The following is a 14129-nucleotide window of genomic DNA, read 5'->3' as shown; positions in this document are numbered from 1 at the left end:
ACTGTTAACAGTTTTTACACTCTAACTCAGAAGGTGTTTTGTTTTTTTCATTTATACTGGGTGGGCTTAGGGGAGTTAGCATTTAGAATTTAGCAAAGTGACCCATGTGAAAATCACCCACCATGATTTTTTTTTTGATGATCGAACCACTCCATTTATTCATCACGGTCTCTGCACAGGAAAGTCTGCTGAAGTCCTCCTGGTCTCTTTCAAACGGCTGTTTGCCCAGATACATTCAGTATTAGACCCATCAAAGATACTAACCTGATTATGATAACTAATAGGTGTACACAATACATTTCTCGCGTGGCTTCATCATCTGTCTTAAGTTGTTATCAGTCTGTAGCCTGGAATCGTTACTTGTTCATATGATAATACATTTAATAATCGCAATGGCAAAAACATATTAAGGCTAAAAAGTCGTGATCTGAATTCAACAAAGAGACATGATGCTATATATCAAATATCAAATACGAAGCATACAGACAACGTGATTTATATTACCATTGATGAGTATTTGATGTAGTTCTTCATAAGAAGAGCGCGATGATTAGACGAAGAAAAAGCTAACTAGTTCGATGAACAACGTCATGCAGGATTGGAAGAACTTTCAAGGTACAAGAAAGACGATACTGTACTTACATTATGGACAGGAATTCAACATATGTTGCATCACAAAACAGTACAACAAGAAAAGAAATATATGATCAATCATTCACACCCAACATGCAAACTTCTAAACGAATACAAACTTTTGTGTCAGAAAAAGACATGAAAATGAAAAGGTTTGGTAAAAGAAAAGAAAAGAAAATAGTGAACAATACAAGATAGTTGTAGAGGACCGAGATAGAAAAACACAGACAGGGAGACGAACGGAATAGAGCAGAAAAAAAAGGTGTGTTTTTTAAGGTAAATGGCTGACATGGAAGAATTGGCGAAGCTGGGAGAAAAGAATGCGAACAACAACAACAACAACAAAAACAACAACAACAACAACAAGAACGAAGGAGAGAGGAGGAACCTAAAGAAAGACAGATGGGGCAACAACAACAACAACAAAAATAGTGTGTTTTTTGTGTGTGTGTTTTGTTTGTTTTGTTTGTTTGTTCCTTACACCTAACACGAATGACCGAGAGGTGGGCTGGACAAGAGAAGGAGAAAGAACGGCAGAGGGAGGCTTGGCGGTTGGGAGGATGGGGGTGGGGGGGGGCAGGGGGGTTCTGTTATTTACAGTGGAGGAGAGCGGATGCAGGACCCTCCGGATCGACCGGTAGAAAACATGCAACGTCAGGTGGATGGGAAGGCGGTTGGTGAAGGGCGGGGGTGGGGGGTGGAGGAGAGAGAGAAAAGTAGGGGGCTGGGTGGGGAGGGGACAGGGGGTGGGGTTGACGGCGTAGCGTGTGCATTTTCAAACGAGACTGAAACAGCCCCCTGATAATGCGGTGGGACACCGCGCAAACATTCGTTCACATCCATCTTTGGGGAAGAGACATACATACATACACACAAGCGCACGCACGCGCGCGCGCACACACACACACACACACACACACACACACACACACACACACACACACACACACACACACACACACACTCACTCACTCACTCACGCACATACACTTACACACACGCACAAACATTCACACACACACACACACACACACACACACACACACACACACATACACACACACACACACACACACACACACACACACACACACACACACAAACAAAAAAAACAAAAAACACGTTCACTCACGCACACACACACACTCACACACATGCACAAACATTCACACACACACACGCACACACACACACACACTCTCTCTATCTCTCTCACTTACTCACGCACACACACACGCACACACACACACACACACACACACACACACACACACACACACACTCACACTCACACACTCACACTCACAAATGCACAAACGCTACACACACGCGCGCGCTCACATGTATACACACACATTCTCTCACTTTCTCTCTCTTTCTTTCTCTCTCTTTCTTTCTCTCTCTCTCTCTCTCTGTCTCTCTCTCTCTCTCTCTCTCTCTCTCTCTCTCTCTCTCTTATGTTTTACAACTGTTTTGTTCTTTTATCTTTAAAAGCCAAAGGAGAACTTGATGTATAACTCACTCTGGCTATTCGTCCTTTTTTTCTTTTTTTCTATTATTCTGTACACATACACATTTACGTGTGTGTCTGTGTGAGCGACTCTGTGTGTGTGTGTGTGTGTGTGTCTGTGTCTGTGTCTGTGTCTGTGTATGGGGGGTTCAGTTTTACATCTTCAAAGGCATAAACATAAAGATATCTGTCAACCCCGGTCACGAAGTTCTCCGTTTCTGGTACAGGGATCACTCCACATGGAAGTACAGGGAGTTGTTTTGAGGTTTGGAAGGGGGGGGAAAAAGCCATCCTGTTAACACAGCTTAAAAACATTTCCTCCCGATTTTGCATCCTCATGTCCCGATGATTCTTACACCAAGACGATCTTGAGTCGCTGTTTTCAGGAAGGATCTGGGAGGTGGGACCCAATCTCTCACACCCATTGCAGTTCTCTTGTCAATGCACCCCGCTCGCCACCGTCACGCGATGCCACGGAAACCAATCAGATCACTACAATACGTCTGTGGGGCCAGTTCCTTAGCTATCTACAGTGTTGCAAGGAAAGAGGAAGAAGGGGGGGGGGAGGCTCCAGTATGGAGTGGACTGAAGGCTATCTATCTGGCGATAAGGATTATCACGAGCGGCAGAAACTGAAACCCAGCAGAATTTAGCAGCTTCCGTCCTTGTTGCTCAGTACGGGCATAAAACCAAGGAGTGCATGAAAGGGGAGATGATGGCACAGATTTCAAACTCGTGCAGATCGTGCAAGACGCTGTTCCTGAGGAACAGCACGTCCTTTGCTGTTGCGTACAGGGTGTGGATTTGTCTGTGTGAGCTTTGATTGATGGAGAGGTGGGGGTGGGGGAAGGATAGTGGGGTATGGAGTGGGGGCGTGGGGTGGGGGGGTTGCTTTCAAAGGAACCTTTGGATGGCTTCATGTTTCCCTCACTTTCCAGCATCCTCCCTTCTTAGTCTGTGTCGTTTATTTCCTTTTTTTTCATACCTCATTCTCTTGTGTCTTTCTTTCCTCCTCCTCTTCCTCCTCCTCCCTCTCCTCCTCCTCCTCCTCCTTCTTCTGCTTCTTCTTTGCTTGCACACTTGGCTTGGTTTGTCCTTTCCCAGTTTCCATAATTTATTATGGACAAATCAACTGGAATTCAAAATGAGTTGCGTACAATATAGCATCATATACATACACAAAAAACATAAGAGGGATATGAAGATGAGTTTAAAAAGGAAAAAGTAAGAAAGAAAGAAAGAAGTAAGAAAGAAAGAAAGCAAAAAGAGAGGAGCGGTGGAAGTTACAGTTTCTAAAAGTAAAGGTCAAATATCAAGGGGCAAGGTCACTTTTGTGACAGCATAGATTAAAGACTTTGGGGCCCGTTAGATCTTGAGCCTTGCATTAAATCTTCATCTGATCACATATGGTCAAAACGCAAGCCTAACTGAACGCCACGTTTAAATATCAAGCGACAAGAACATACATGACATATTGCCCTTTTTTCATCGCGGAGCGACGCACTGTTTTACAGCGCTTGTTTCTGTGTGTGCGTGTGTGTGTGTGTGTGTGTGCCTGTCTGTCTGTCGGTCGGTCTGTCTGTCGGTCTATCTGTTTGCCTGTGTCTGCATGTGTGTGTGTGCGTAGGCGTATGTATGTGCATGCGTGCGCGTGTCTATTGGTGTGTGCGTGTATGTTTGTGGGCCTCTGTGTATTTATAGTTGTTGGTGGTGACGTTTTCTGGGGAAGCGGATGCAATAAGATGTTTGCTTGTCTGTTTTTTCCGCCAGGTGTCATGTCAGGTGTTTCTTTTTTTTTTCATTCTTTCGTTTCCTGCATCACGAATAGTTTCTTTCGTTGTATCAGATAATCGAAAGAACATCTTTTTATCGGCGCTTTAGGATATCAAGCCATTCAAACTGGTTCCATATTTCCTGGCAAAAACGTACTTGTCAACATGTCCCAAAATACCGGATCAGCGCGCAGCGACTTGCCTTTATTGGCGAATGCGGATTGGTTTGCTTGCTATTGTGGACAACGCACACACAAAAATTGAGTCTAATATGGAAATCACCCGCATATCATTGAAAATGAATTATTGTGGATGGGTGGATCCTTGAAGAAGACACAAGGCAGGGGGGGGGGGATGTCGGATGGGGGTGGTGGGGGTGTGGTGTGGGTGGGCATGGCAGGGAAGAGGGGAGGGTAGAGGGAGGGTAGGGGGCAGACAAGGAGGGAGAGACCTTGTCTGCTGGCAGGAAATGAGGGCGACGCGGGCCCGATCAGTGTGGTCACACAACACCACCCAGTTGTCAGGGGCCTTTCCTCCTTCCTCTGTCTTCTGTCCCTATGGCCGTCTGTTTGTCTCTCTGTTTCGCTTTCTTTCTATCTCTCGATCTCGCTCTCTCTCTCTCTCTCTCTCTCTGTGTGTGTGTGTGTGTGTGTGTGTGTGTGTGTGTGTGTGTGTGTGTGTGTGTCTCACTCCCGCTCTCTCTATCTATCTATCTGTCTATCTCTCTCTCAATTTCAATTTCTGTCTTTCTCTCTGTCTCTCTCTCAATTTCAGTCTCTCTCTCTCTCTCTCTCTCTCTCTCTCTCTCTCTCTCTCTGTCTCTCTTCTCATACCCCTCCTCTCTCTCTTTCAGTTCCTCTCTCTCTCTCTCTCTCTCTCTCTTGGATAATTATTATATGGATTATATGTACTTTCTTTCCTGTGTACTGTCCAAACCATGGAGACGAACGACAGGCAAAAAAAAAGGCACACCCCCCCCTCCCCCACGTCAAAAATTCTTGTCAAATATAGCGCAAAACCACATGTATAAACTGCTGAAAGGCGAGACCTAGCCATATCAGTGGCAAAATATGTCTGCTACGCAATTAGACGCAGGCAAAACACATTAGAGGAAAAACAAATAAAAGTGCACGCAGGAAAAAATACAAAAAAAAAATGGGTGTCTCTGTAGTGTAGCGACGCTCTCTCCCTGGGGAGAGCAGCCCGAATTTCACACCAAGAAATCTGTTGTGATAAAAAGAAATACAAATACAAATAAAAACATATTATTAACTCTCTCCGTACGAACGGCGAAAGAGACGACGTTAACAGCGTTTCATCCCAGTTACCATCATCAAATTATTGCAAGCGGAACGCTCTTATACTGAAGAGGTGAATGTTGACAAAGAATACCACAGTTCTGACGACGGAAGCTAAAGGTTGGGTCATTCAGACACCCACTGGACATCCGAGGGGTCTGTGTAGAGGAGAAGAGAGGACTGGCCGTACTGAGTGAGTTAAAGGGTTCAGTTTTAGTTATCCCCCTTACCGCTACTCCTGTTGTACTCGCAGATCTTTACGTCCCATTGGTAATATTTTTCTTGTCAGTTGTTTGTGATTTTTTATTTAAAGCACGGTAGTCAAATAATTCATCAAAGAGTGCTCGTGTGTATATATGTAGATACCAGTATATGTATATATATATGTATATTTATATATCAAATTTCTTTGTTTTTTCATTTTGACATACGATATTACCATGCTCTTTCATAATTTCTAATACACACAAAAAGATTCTTCTTCTTCTTCTTCTTGGGCATAGGCAGCCAACATCTACATCAAGACGAATCAGCCGTATATTGGTTAAAATAAATAAATAAATAAATGAATGAATAAACTTTCTGTCGCTTTATCTCCTGTGAGTATTTTGCACTAACTTGGATTATATAAGAACATGATCAAATTTTTGTATATTCGTCGGGGAGAACATATTCATTATGAATTGTACGCGAATGTGGGAAGGAAAAGGGCAGTGTTGGAGAGGGAACGAGAGGGTGAAGGGAGGGAGGGGAGGGGAGGGGGAGACGTATCAAGAGAAATTGATATAATAGTATGAAATAATAGGTAAGCTGGTTATTGACTCAATGTGATTTGAAACTGTATTCGAAAAATGTCCAGATTTTGCCTACCTGGAATAGTCAATATGGATTGCCGATATTTCAACTGGACACCGTTGTATTCAGTATGTTAGTAACAAGCCTTGTACGTGTGTATCAATATATGTATAAGTGGGTGGTGTATAAAATAGGATGAGAGGAGGAGAGGGATGTAAGGATAGGGGGATGGGAGGGGGGGTAGGGCAGGATGAGGAGTAAGCGAGAGATATGCATGAAGTGTATATGTGCCTATGGCCAAAGTACATTAAACCGTTCCGAATCCCAATCTCTCTCTCTGAGCATGAGACAATTACGACTAAACAGATAAGCACACTGCACAGGACGTGCCTGACGCTATTGACTGTTACTGAATGAAGACACGCTTGATGTGTATTGAACGAAGAGCTGACCTCTAAGGGTAACAAGCGTGCGAGAGCGTTAGCATGCGTGCGTGTGTGTGTGTGTGTGGGGGGGGGGGGGGTGGGGGGGGGCATGAGGTTGTGTGTGTGTTAGTGTTAGTGGTGTGTGTGTGTTAGTGGTGTGTGGGGGTGTGGATGTATGCGTGTGTGGTTTGTGGTTATTTCTTGTTGTTTTTTTTGTTGTTGTTGTTTTTTGTTGTTGTTTTTGTGTGTGTGTGTGTGGCGAGTGTGTGTGTGGTGGTGTGTGTGTGTGTGGTGTGTGTGTGTGTGTGTGTGTGGTGTGTGTGTGTATGTGTGGTGCGTGTGTGGGGGGTGTGGTTGTGGGGGGGTGTGGGGGTGGGGATAGGGTGTGGTGTGTGTTGTTGTGTGTGTGTGTGTGTGTGTGTGTGTGCGTGTGTGTGTGTGTGTGTGTGTGTGTGTGTGTGTGTGTGTGTGTGTGTGCGTGCGTGTGTGTGTTTCTTTCTTTAGTTTAACTTCTTTTCACTGGTAAGTGATATTAGACGGACGTGTGTGTGTGTGTGTGTGTGTGTGTGTGTGTGTGTGTGTGTGTGTGTCTGTCTGCAGCTGCCTCCGTGGTACCAACGCTTCAGCTACTTTGCACGTTACCTGGCTCATCTCAACAGCGCCGTCAACCCTCTCATCTACGCTGGCTTCAACGACAACTTCCAGAAAGGTGGGCTGAGTGTCTAGTCCTCCTGACCTTTGTAGACACAATGACTGAAGTATTTTTCTTCTCACTTTTTGCCCCTGTATTCTCTGCTTATTTTTGTTTTTGTTTATTTTTGTTTTGTTCCCGTAGCTTTGGCTTTCCTTTGCGAGCGCTTGGGGGTTTTTTTTTTGTTTTTGTTTTGTTTTTTTTGGTTTTTTTGGTTTTTTTGTTGTTGTTGTTGTTGTTTTTTTGTTGTTGTTGTTTTTTTTTTGTTGTTGTTTTTTCTCTTTTACTTTCTTGGTGTATTTCTCGTTTTGAAGATAGGAGCATAACATTGCTCTATGATCATGATTATCGTCGTGGTACATTCAGTTGCCTTCTTTTTGTACTATTTATCCATTCATTTGTTTCTTTATGTATCTCATTTATTCGTTTATTTCTTCATTCATGTATGTATCAATTCATTTATTAATTTTTGTTTATTTCTATTCATCTATTCCGTCATTTATATATCTACCCACTCATTTTTTTCTTTATTTGCTATTAGAAACAATGTTTGCGTCAGAGTGATAACTGGAAGCACAAGGCATGCGTCTTAATGTGACTGGGTTGTTTTTTTGTGTGTTTTTTTTTTTTGTTGTTGTTGTTGATGTTGTTTTGTTGTTGTTTTTTGTTTTTTTGTTTTTTATGTTCACCTTGTTATGACAAAACCTGAAGATTTGCCCATCCAGACCCTCCCTCACTCTGTTTTTCTTCTCCTCACCTCCCCCCCCCCCTGCCCCCCCCCCAACGCCCCCCCCCTCCCCTTGCTCTCCTCAGAACTCCCACCACCACCCGTCTCGCCCTCCTTCTCGCCCCCTAACCCCCATTTTGTTGTTTCTTTCTTTCTTTCTTGCTCGTTTTTGTGTTGTTTTTGTTCCTTTTTTTTTCTACGGCATGTTTCAGTTTGATATGCTGTTGCGTTGTGCCCGGCAGACAGGCTGTCCATTGTGGTAATTCCTCTCGGCGGCGGCCGCTGTCGTTGACGTTGTTGTTGTTGTTGTTGTTGTGATCCCACTCTTGTCGTCTTCCCTTTGTCAACCTGGCAGAGTTGAGGGGGACTCGGGGGCGGGGTGTGGGGGCAGGGGTGGGGGGGCTGGGGCCTGGGGGTAGGAGGGGAAGGGGTAGGGGCAAAGAGAGGTGGGGGTGCTGGGTGGGTGGTGGGAGGGGGAGGGGGGGGGGGGGGCAGGGGAATGGGACAAGGTCTGGTCAGAAAACCAACACCCTTTATTCTTCGCTTCCGTGAGAAAACAAAAAAAATGTCGTTTCCGTTCGACAACAGAAAACAGTCTGGGATTTTTGTTGTTGTTTTTGTTTTGTTTTGTTTTGTTTTCTTGTTTGTTTTGTTTTGGTTTGGTTTGGGGTTGTTGTTGTTGTTGTTTTGGGGGGTGGTTTTTTTTTTTAGAAAGGTTTCTTTTCTGTGGGTCGCTTGAGGGGAGAAGGGGGTTGGTGATAGGAGCGCCGTTACTTTAACTTCCGGTTACAAATGAGACCTCTGCCGGTTCTTGTTCATGAAAACTGTGGGCTTGTCTCTGGTAACGGAATAGGCAACATGACTGCAGCGTGGAGGGCTTTCGCCACTGGACAGCCAGTGCTGCTGATTTGGGTTTTCCTTGATGTTGAACAGCCAGTGCTGCTGATTTGGGTTTTCCTTGATGTTGAACAGCCAGTGCTGCTGATTTGGGTTTTCCTTAATGTTGAACAGCCAGTGCTGCTGATTTGGGTTTTCCTTAATGTTGAACAGCCAGTGCTGCTGATTTGGGTTTTCCTTGATGTTGAACAGCCAGTGCTGCTGATTTGGGTTTTCCTTGATGTTGAACAGCCAGTGCTGCTGATTTGGGTTTTCCTTGATGTTGAACAGCCAGTGCTGCTGATTTGGGTTTTCCTTGATGTTGAACAGCCAGTGCTGCTGATTTGGGTTTTCCTTGATGTTGAACAGCCAGTGCTGCTGATTTGGGTTTTCCTTGATGTCGAACAGCCAGTGCTGCTGATTTGGGTTTTCCTTGATGTCGAACAGCCAGTGCTGCTGATTTGGGTTTTCCTTGATGTCGAACAGCCAGTGCTGCTGATTTGGGTTTTCCTTGATGTTGAACAGCCAGTGCTGCTGATTTGGGTTTTCCTTGATGTCGAACAGCCAGTGCTGCTGATTTGGGTTTTCCTTGATGTTGAACAGCCAGTGCTGCTGATTTGGGTTTTCCTTGATGTTGAACAGCCAGTGCTGCTGATTTGGGTTTTCCTTGATGTTGAACAGCCAGTGCTGCTGATTTGGGTTTTCCTTGATGTTGAGGGAGTGGCGTAGGGAGGTGTGGCATCTCTTAGACTGTACCATTATTATTATTATTATTACTGTTACTATTACTACTACTACTACTACCTTTTTTTTCTTTTTTTTTAACTTATAATTATTATTTATTTATTCATTTACTTATTTATGTACGCTTACCTATTATTTATTCACTTTTTTTTCTTCTTTTTTTTTCAAGGCCTGACTAAGCGCGTTGGGTTACGCTGCTGGTCAGGCATCTGCTTGGCAGATGTGGTGTAGCGTATATGGATTTGTCCGAACGCAGTGACGCCTCCTTGAGCTACTGAAACTGAAACTGAACTGTACCATAGAGGTCTTCATGGCAGTTATTTTCAAGAAGCAAATACATGCAGCCCCCAGCCTGCTGACGGGTCACGATAACACAGCACAACACGATACCTTCTCTGAAATCAAACTGTTTACATTTGCCTCTGTTTTAAGAGGGTTGTATATGATTCACTGTGTTTTTCTGAATTTTTGTCTGTCTGGCTGTCATCGAACCGTTATGAGTGCACATATATTTAACCGATAAAGCTCTGCTCTGATACATATAACCCGTTCCAATGGTTTTTGGAAGCAAATCTGGAGTTAAATCGTTGTTTAAGTAAAAAAAATATTTAAAAAAAAAAAACAATCAAAAAAGAAAGAGAGAATCTGCAGCGAAATTTCAATGCGATGCAGTCGACTGCTGAGAGAAAGGAACCCTTTCTGATGTAAAATTTCACAATCGGGCTCTCAGAGATATTGTGATCATGGGATAGAACATATTCGTCAGTATTTTTCGTTTTTCTAATTGTGTGTTTGTGCGTGTAAGTGTGTGTGTGTGTGTGTGTGTGTGTCTGTCTGTCTGTCTGTCTGTCTGTCTACGTGCATGTGTGTTTATATATATATATATATATATGTGTGTGTGTGTGTGTGTGTGTGTGTGTGTGTGTGTGTGTGTGTGTGTGTGTGTGTGTGTGTGTGTGTGTGTGTGTGTTTCCTTACGTTCAAAATCGATTTCAGCCAAAGTATCACGACGGAAATATTGTCTAGATGTTTTAGAGCTGATGAAATACCCATGTCTAGTTAAAGTGATTGCCGCTATCTTGCATTCTGCTATCTAAAGCATAGTCTCTTAACTATATCCAGTTCCCTTGCATTCAAGAACCCTCAGTTCCTGTATTTCTAGCTCAAAGGCAGCCAGAGTTTGTCACTTGCGGTCGGCATCATTTAAGTTGTATGGCGTGTGAATACTGCGTGTACTTCGACGTCGTGATAGGTAGTATATCTCTTCTTCTTCGTCTTCTTCGTCTAAGAGTCGTCAGAGCGTGGTACAGTGGTCTGTCCATTGTGTGTCAAAGCCTGAGTCTCTGCAACTGGTTTCCCCGTCCACTGTGCGATGGAACAAAAGTGCTCACTGGGTACCGAAACGGTGTTACCATCACTCAAATGCACACAGTTCTCTATCGACGTCTCTGTATAATTTAGGCAGTTCTCTGTAACTTTCTCTCTATAATAACATACCTTTATATGAGTAAATAATCATGTGATGACACGGATTATTTTCAGGGAGGACTTTCATGAGCCGGTACTCCCTGTCACAATCGAAGCACGATCGTCAAAACTGATTTAACATCACCAGTAGTTATACTCGAAGAACAGGTGACTAGATTCATAAGATTTTATTTGCTGTCGCCTCGAGGGCTTTCAAAACATAAAAGTGAACAAATGAATATACTAAGTGCATAAAAAAAATGACAAATGTGAAGACCAGCACATCAGTTCTACAGTTGTGCGTGTCTGACCTTGCTGAAATGAAAAGACATATAATCAGAATGTTTGGGGTTGGGTTCTCGCCGACAAGTCAATTGTGAAATCTGTACACTTTCGAAGATTGACTTTCAATATTGTAGTGATGTAGTAGTCCAGTCTAAGGAACGCTTTCTAAATCATTTAGATCATTCAGTAAAAGTAAATCTGTTTTATCAATGATATCTCCCGGAATGAACCGGGTCGTGAGATGTCAGTGAAGGCTGTGCAGTCCCACCGCGATCCATTGACACGTCCCTCGTAAATCCTCCCAAATATCTTCACTTTCATTCAAGCTCGCTGAACGACTTCCCATTTTTCATGCTGCATCTGTGCGTCGGTCCGAGATTTATTACTAGGATCTTATATCTATAAAACGGGCTTTAAACGCACGCGCGCGTGTGTGTGTGTGTGTGTTTGAACACTTTTGCCATATCACGAGCAGTATTCCAGGGAAGAAAATAGAACAATATTCCGTGACCATCAGTCCCCGCAGTTTCAAAGCCGGTTCCATGTTTGACGAAACTCCTGTTCATCGACCGGCAGACTGGCAAAGAAACAGACAAGATGACTCGTGCTGGGCACTGCTCCGTGTCCATATTTTCCCATTTCCAAAGACATGAGATATACGATGGCATGCGTTGGTATCTGGTTACATTTTCTGGATTGTGCGTGAGTTGTTTTCTTCCTCTTCCTAGTGTTACATGCTGCACGACTCGTAGATCTTTTGTTTTTCCTTTTCTTTCTTTTTTAACATATGCATGTCGCTCCTTGGGGGTCATTCTACAATAATGCGTGCTTAGAATGAAGACATTGCTTGGTGTTTAAAGGATTGAAGCTGAAGTAAACAGAAGTCGGAAGTGATATTAAAACGAAGGTGTTTTTTTTTAAGTTTCAGTTTAGTTTTTGTGTTTTGTTATCAGAGTGCGTCACGAGATGATTATTTGCTATTTGCTTATCCCATTCCCATGTTGTAAAATAACTGGATTTTAATTAATAATTTTTTACATTTATTTTTGTCCCCAAAGTTTGCTGCCCAGGTTTCACGTGTTCAAGCAGGCGGACAGTTTCTAGGTAGGCAGCTTTTTTGTTTTCTTCCCTCGAATTAAGTGTAGAAAGTCTGATAGTTTCCAGTAGGTGCTTGCCTCTGTGTTCGTAGTCTGAGCACTTGAAAATGTCACCCCCACTTATCTGTGGTGTGAGACACGTATTCAGTTGCGACAGAATTCTGCCATGGGGTCAACAGGGAAACAGTCGATAACTGTTGCTTGAGAAACTCTTCGCAAATGAATACGTGACCCGACATGGACGAGTGACTAAAAGGAGACATTTTCGAGTCATGACTTTATGTCAGTCTCTTGTCTTTCCCTTCAGCATGATGTAGCTCTGTGCCTGTGCTGGAAAACTTTCTCTAATGACAGGCTGAATTTTCTGATAATGTTTGCCGAGCCTGCAGACAGTGTCGACAAGCGAGAATGGCATTTGTTAAGGCTTCGGAAGATTAACGGTGTTCCAAACAGAGAGGTACCCCGTCCAGTTCGTTTTCGAATATAAAAAGGTCCCAGCATAAAGGAAGTCCGGAGTCAGATTGCCGTAGCTGCTTTCAAAACCATTGTATCAACACAAGTTGTGTTGTTTTTTTTCTGCGCAAGGAGTTTGTTTTCCTCTCACGGTCAAGTTGTCTGTTGGTTGTCTGTTTGCTACTGACTGCTTGGAGCCAGCATGGTGGGTTACCTCCACCTAACGTGACCGTCACACCACACCCACAACTTGCTCACTGATTAAATATATATTTACAACACACATGTCAGGGCAGGATAAACAAAACGACAGCAGGAAGGCTTTAGCATCAAGGGACCAAACGGTGTTCTTCAGAAACACTTGCACACCTAGTTTTGTCCATCACTCGCTACATTGTGCATTCATGATATACACATTGTCAGTGTCGATCCTTTCAAAGACATGGGGGATAGTGTAGCCTTTAGTCAAGAATGAAAAGGCTCAGTTTATATTAAAGCTGGAGGGCCGCTTTTGCAAAGCCTGTTTTTTTTATCCAGGGTATGAAATGGTCCGGGATTTTTCAGGCATACCACACCAGCACTGTCGTACATTTGACGGTTTTCCCACTCCACAACTTGTGCTTCCAAACGGAGTAACGTTGCTGATGTTTGGGACACGTCTTCAAATTGAGGGATGGCACGCAGTCCCACGGACGATATACCGATCACCAAATGCCCTGTGATTATATTTCTCCCGGGAGATTGACTTCTTCACCACCCAGTCCCGGTTTATTGGCTGATCTGTTCATTCGTCACACATATTGGACCCGCCACGAACTGTCTGTTGCACTGTGTCAGATCGTGCTGTTCTTCCAATCACAGCTTATTGCTTGTGCTCGGTGACCCAGTTTCTCGGGTCCAACAGTCGTCAGGGATATTACTACCATAACCATGTTGGGAAGAAAGTCTCACACTTTGTACATAACAACTTTCTTACAAAATGCATTTGTGGGAAAACACACTGGGTTTCATGATTTATTAAACATACAGACAAATTGTCAAATTTTAGAAAACTAAGCAAGAAGTTGTCAAAGCTTGGGCAGGCTTGATCGAAATCAAAACTAATTTCACAATCATTTCGGATTTTTTTTTCCCAACAAGTAAGACAAAATGTTACCTTTATACCTTTTAAAGAAAGATTATGGTTAATCACCTAGATCGAGCTATCTCTTTAGATTATTACCAAACCGAACTGCTGGTAACTTCCATCACATTTGGTATTCGATAAATGGATAACAGCTGTAATTGTAAAAAATGTTTTTAAGACATCTTTCTGTAGCGCATATTCTTAAGGTTCTATGCTAAACGTTTATAGAG

General features: G+C 43.3%; 1 protein-coding gene across 1 annotated transcript in view; it reads left to right on the top strand.

The window, feature by feature from the left end:
- The window catches only part of LOC143280335 (QRFP-like peptide receptor), a 274441-nt gene that overhangs the window by 255679 nt on the left and 4633 nt on the right, over positions 1-14129 (top strand). Inside the window, exon 9 of the mRNA XM_076585001.1 lies at positions 7034-7142. Coding sequence (XP_076441116.1) covers positions 7034-7142 — 109 coding nt within the window. The remainder of the gene's footprint in view (positions 1-7033; positions 7143-14129) is intronic.

This window comes from Babylonia areolata, chromosome 1, assembly GCF_041734735.1.
Source record: "Babylonia areolata isolate BAREFJ2019XMU chromosome 1, ASM4173473v1, whole genome shotgun sequence".
NCBI classification, from domain to species: domain Eukaryota; kingdom Metazoa; phylum Mollusca; class Gastropoda; order Neogastropoda; family Buccinidae; genus Babylonia; species Babylonia areolata.
This window is presented reverse-complemented; position numbering and strand designations above follow the sequence as displayed.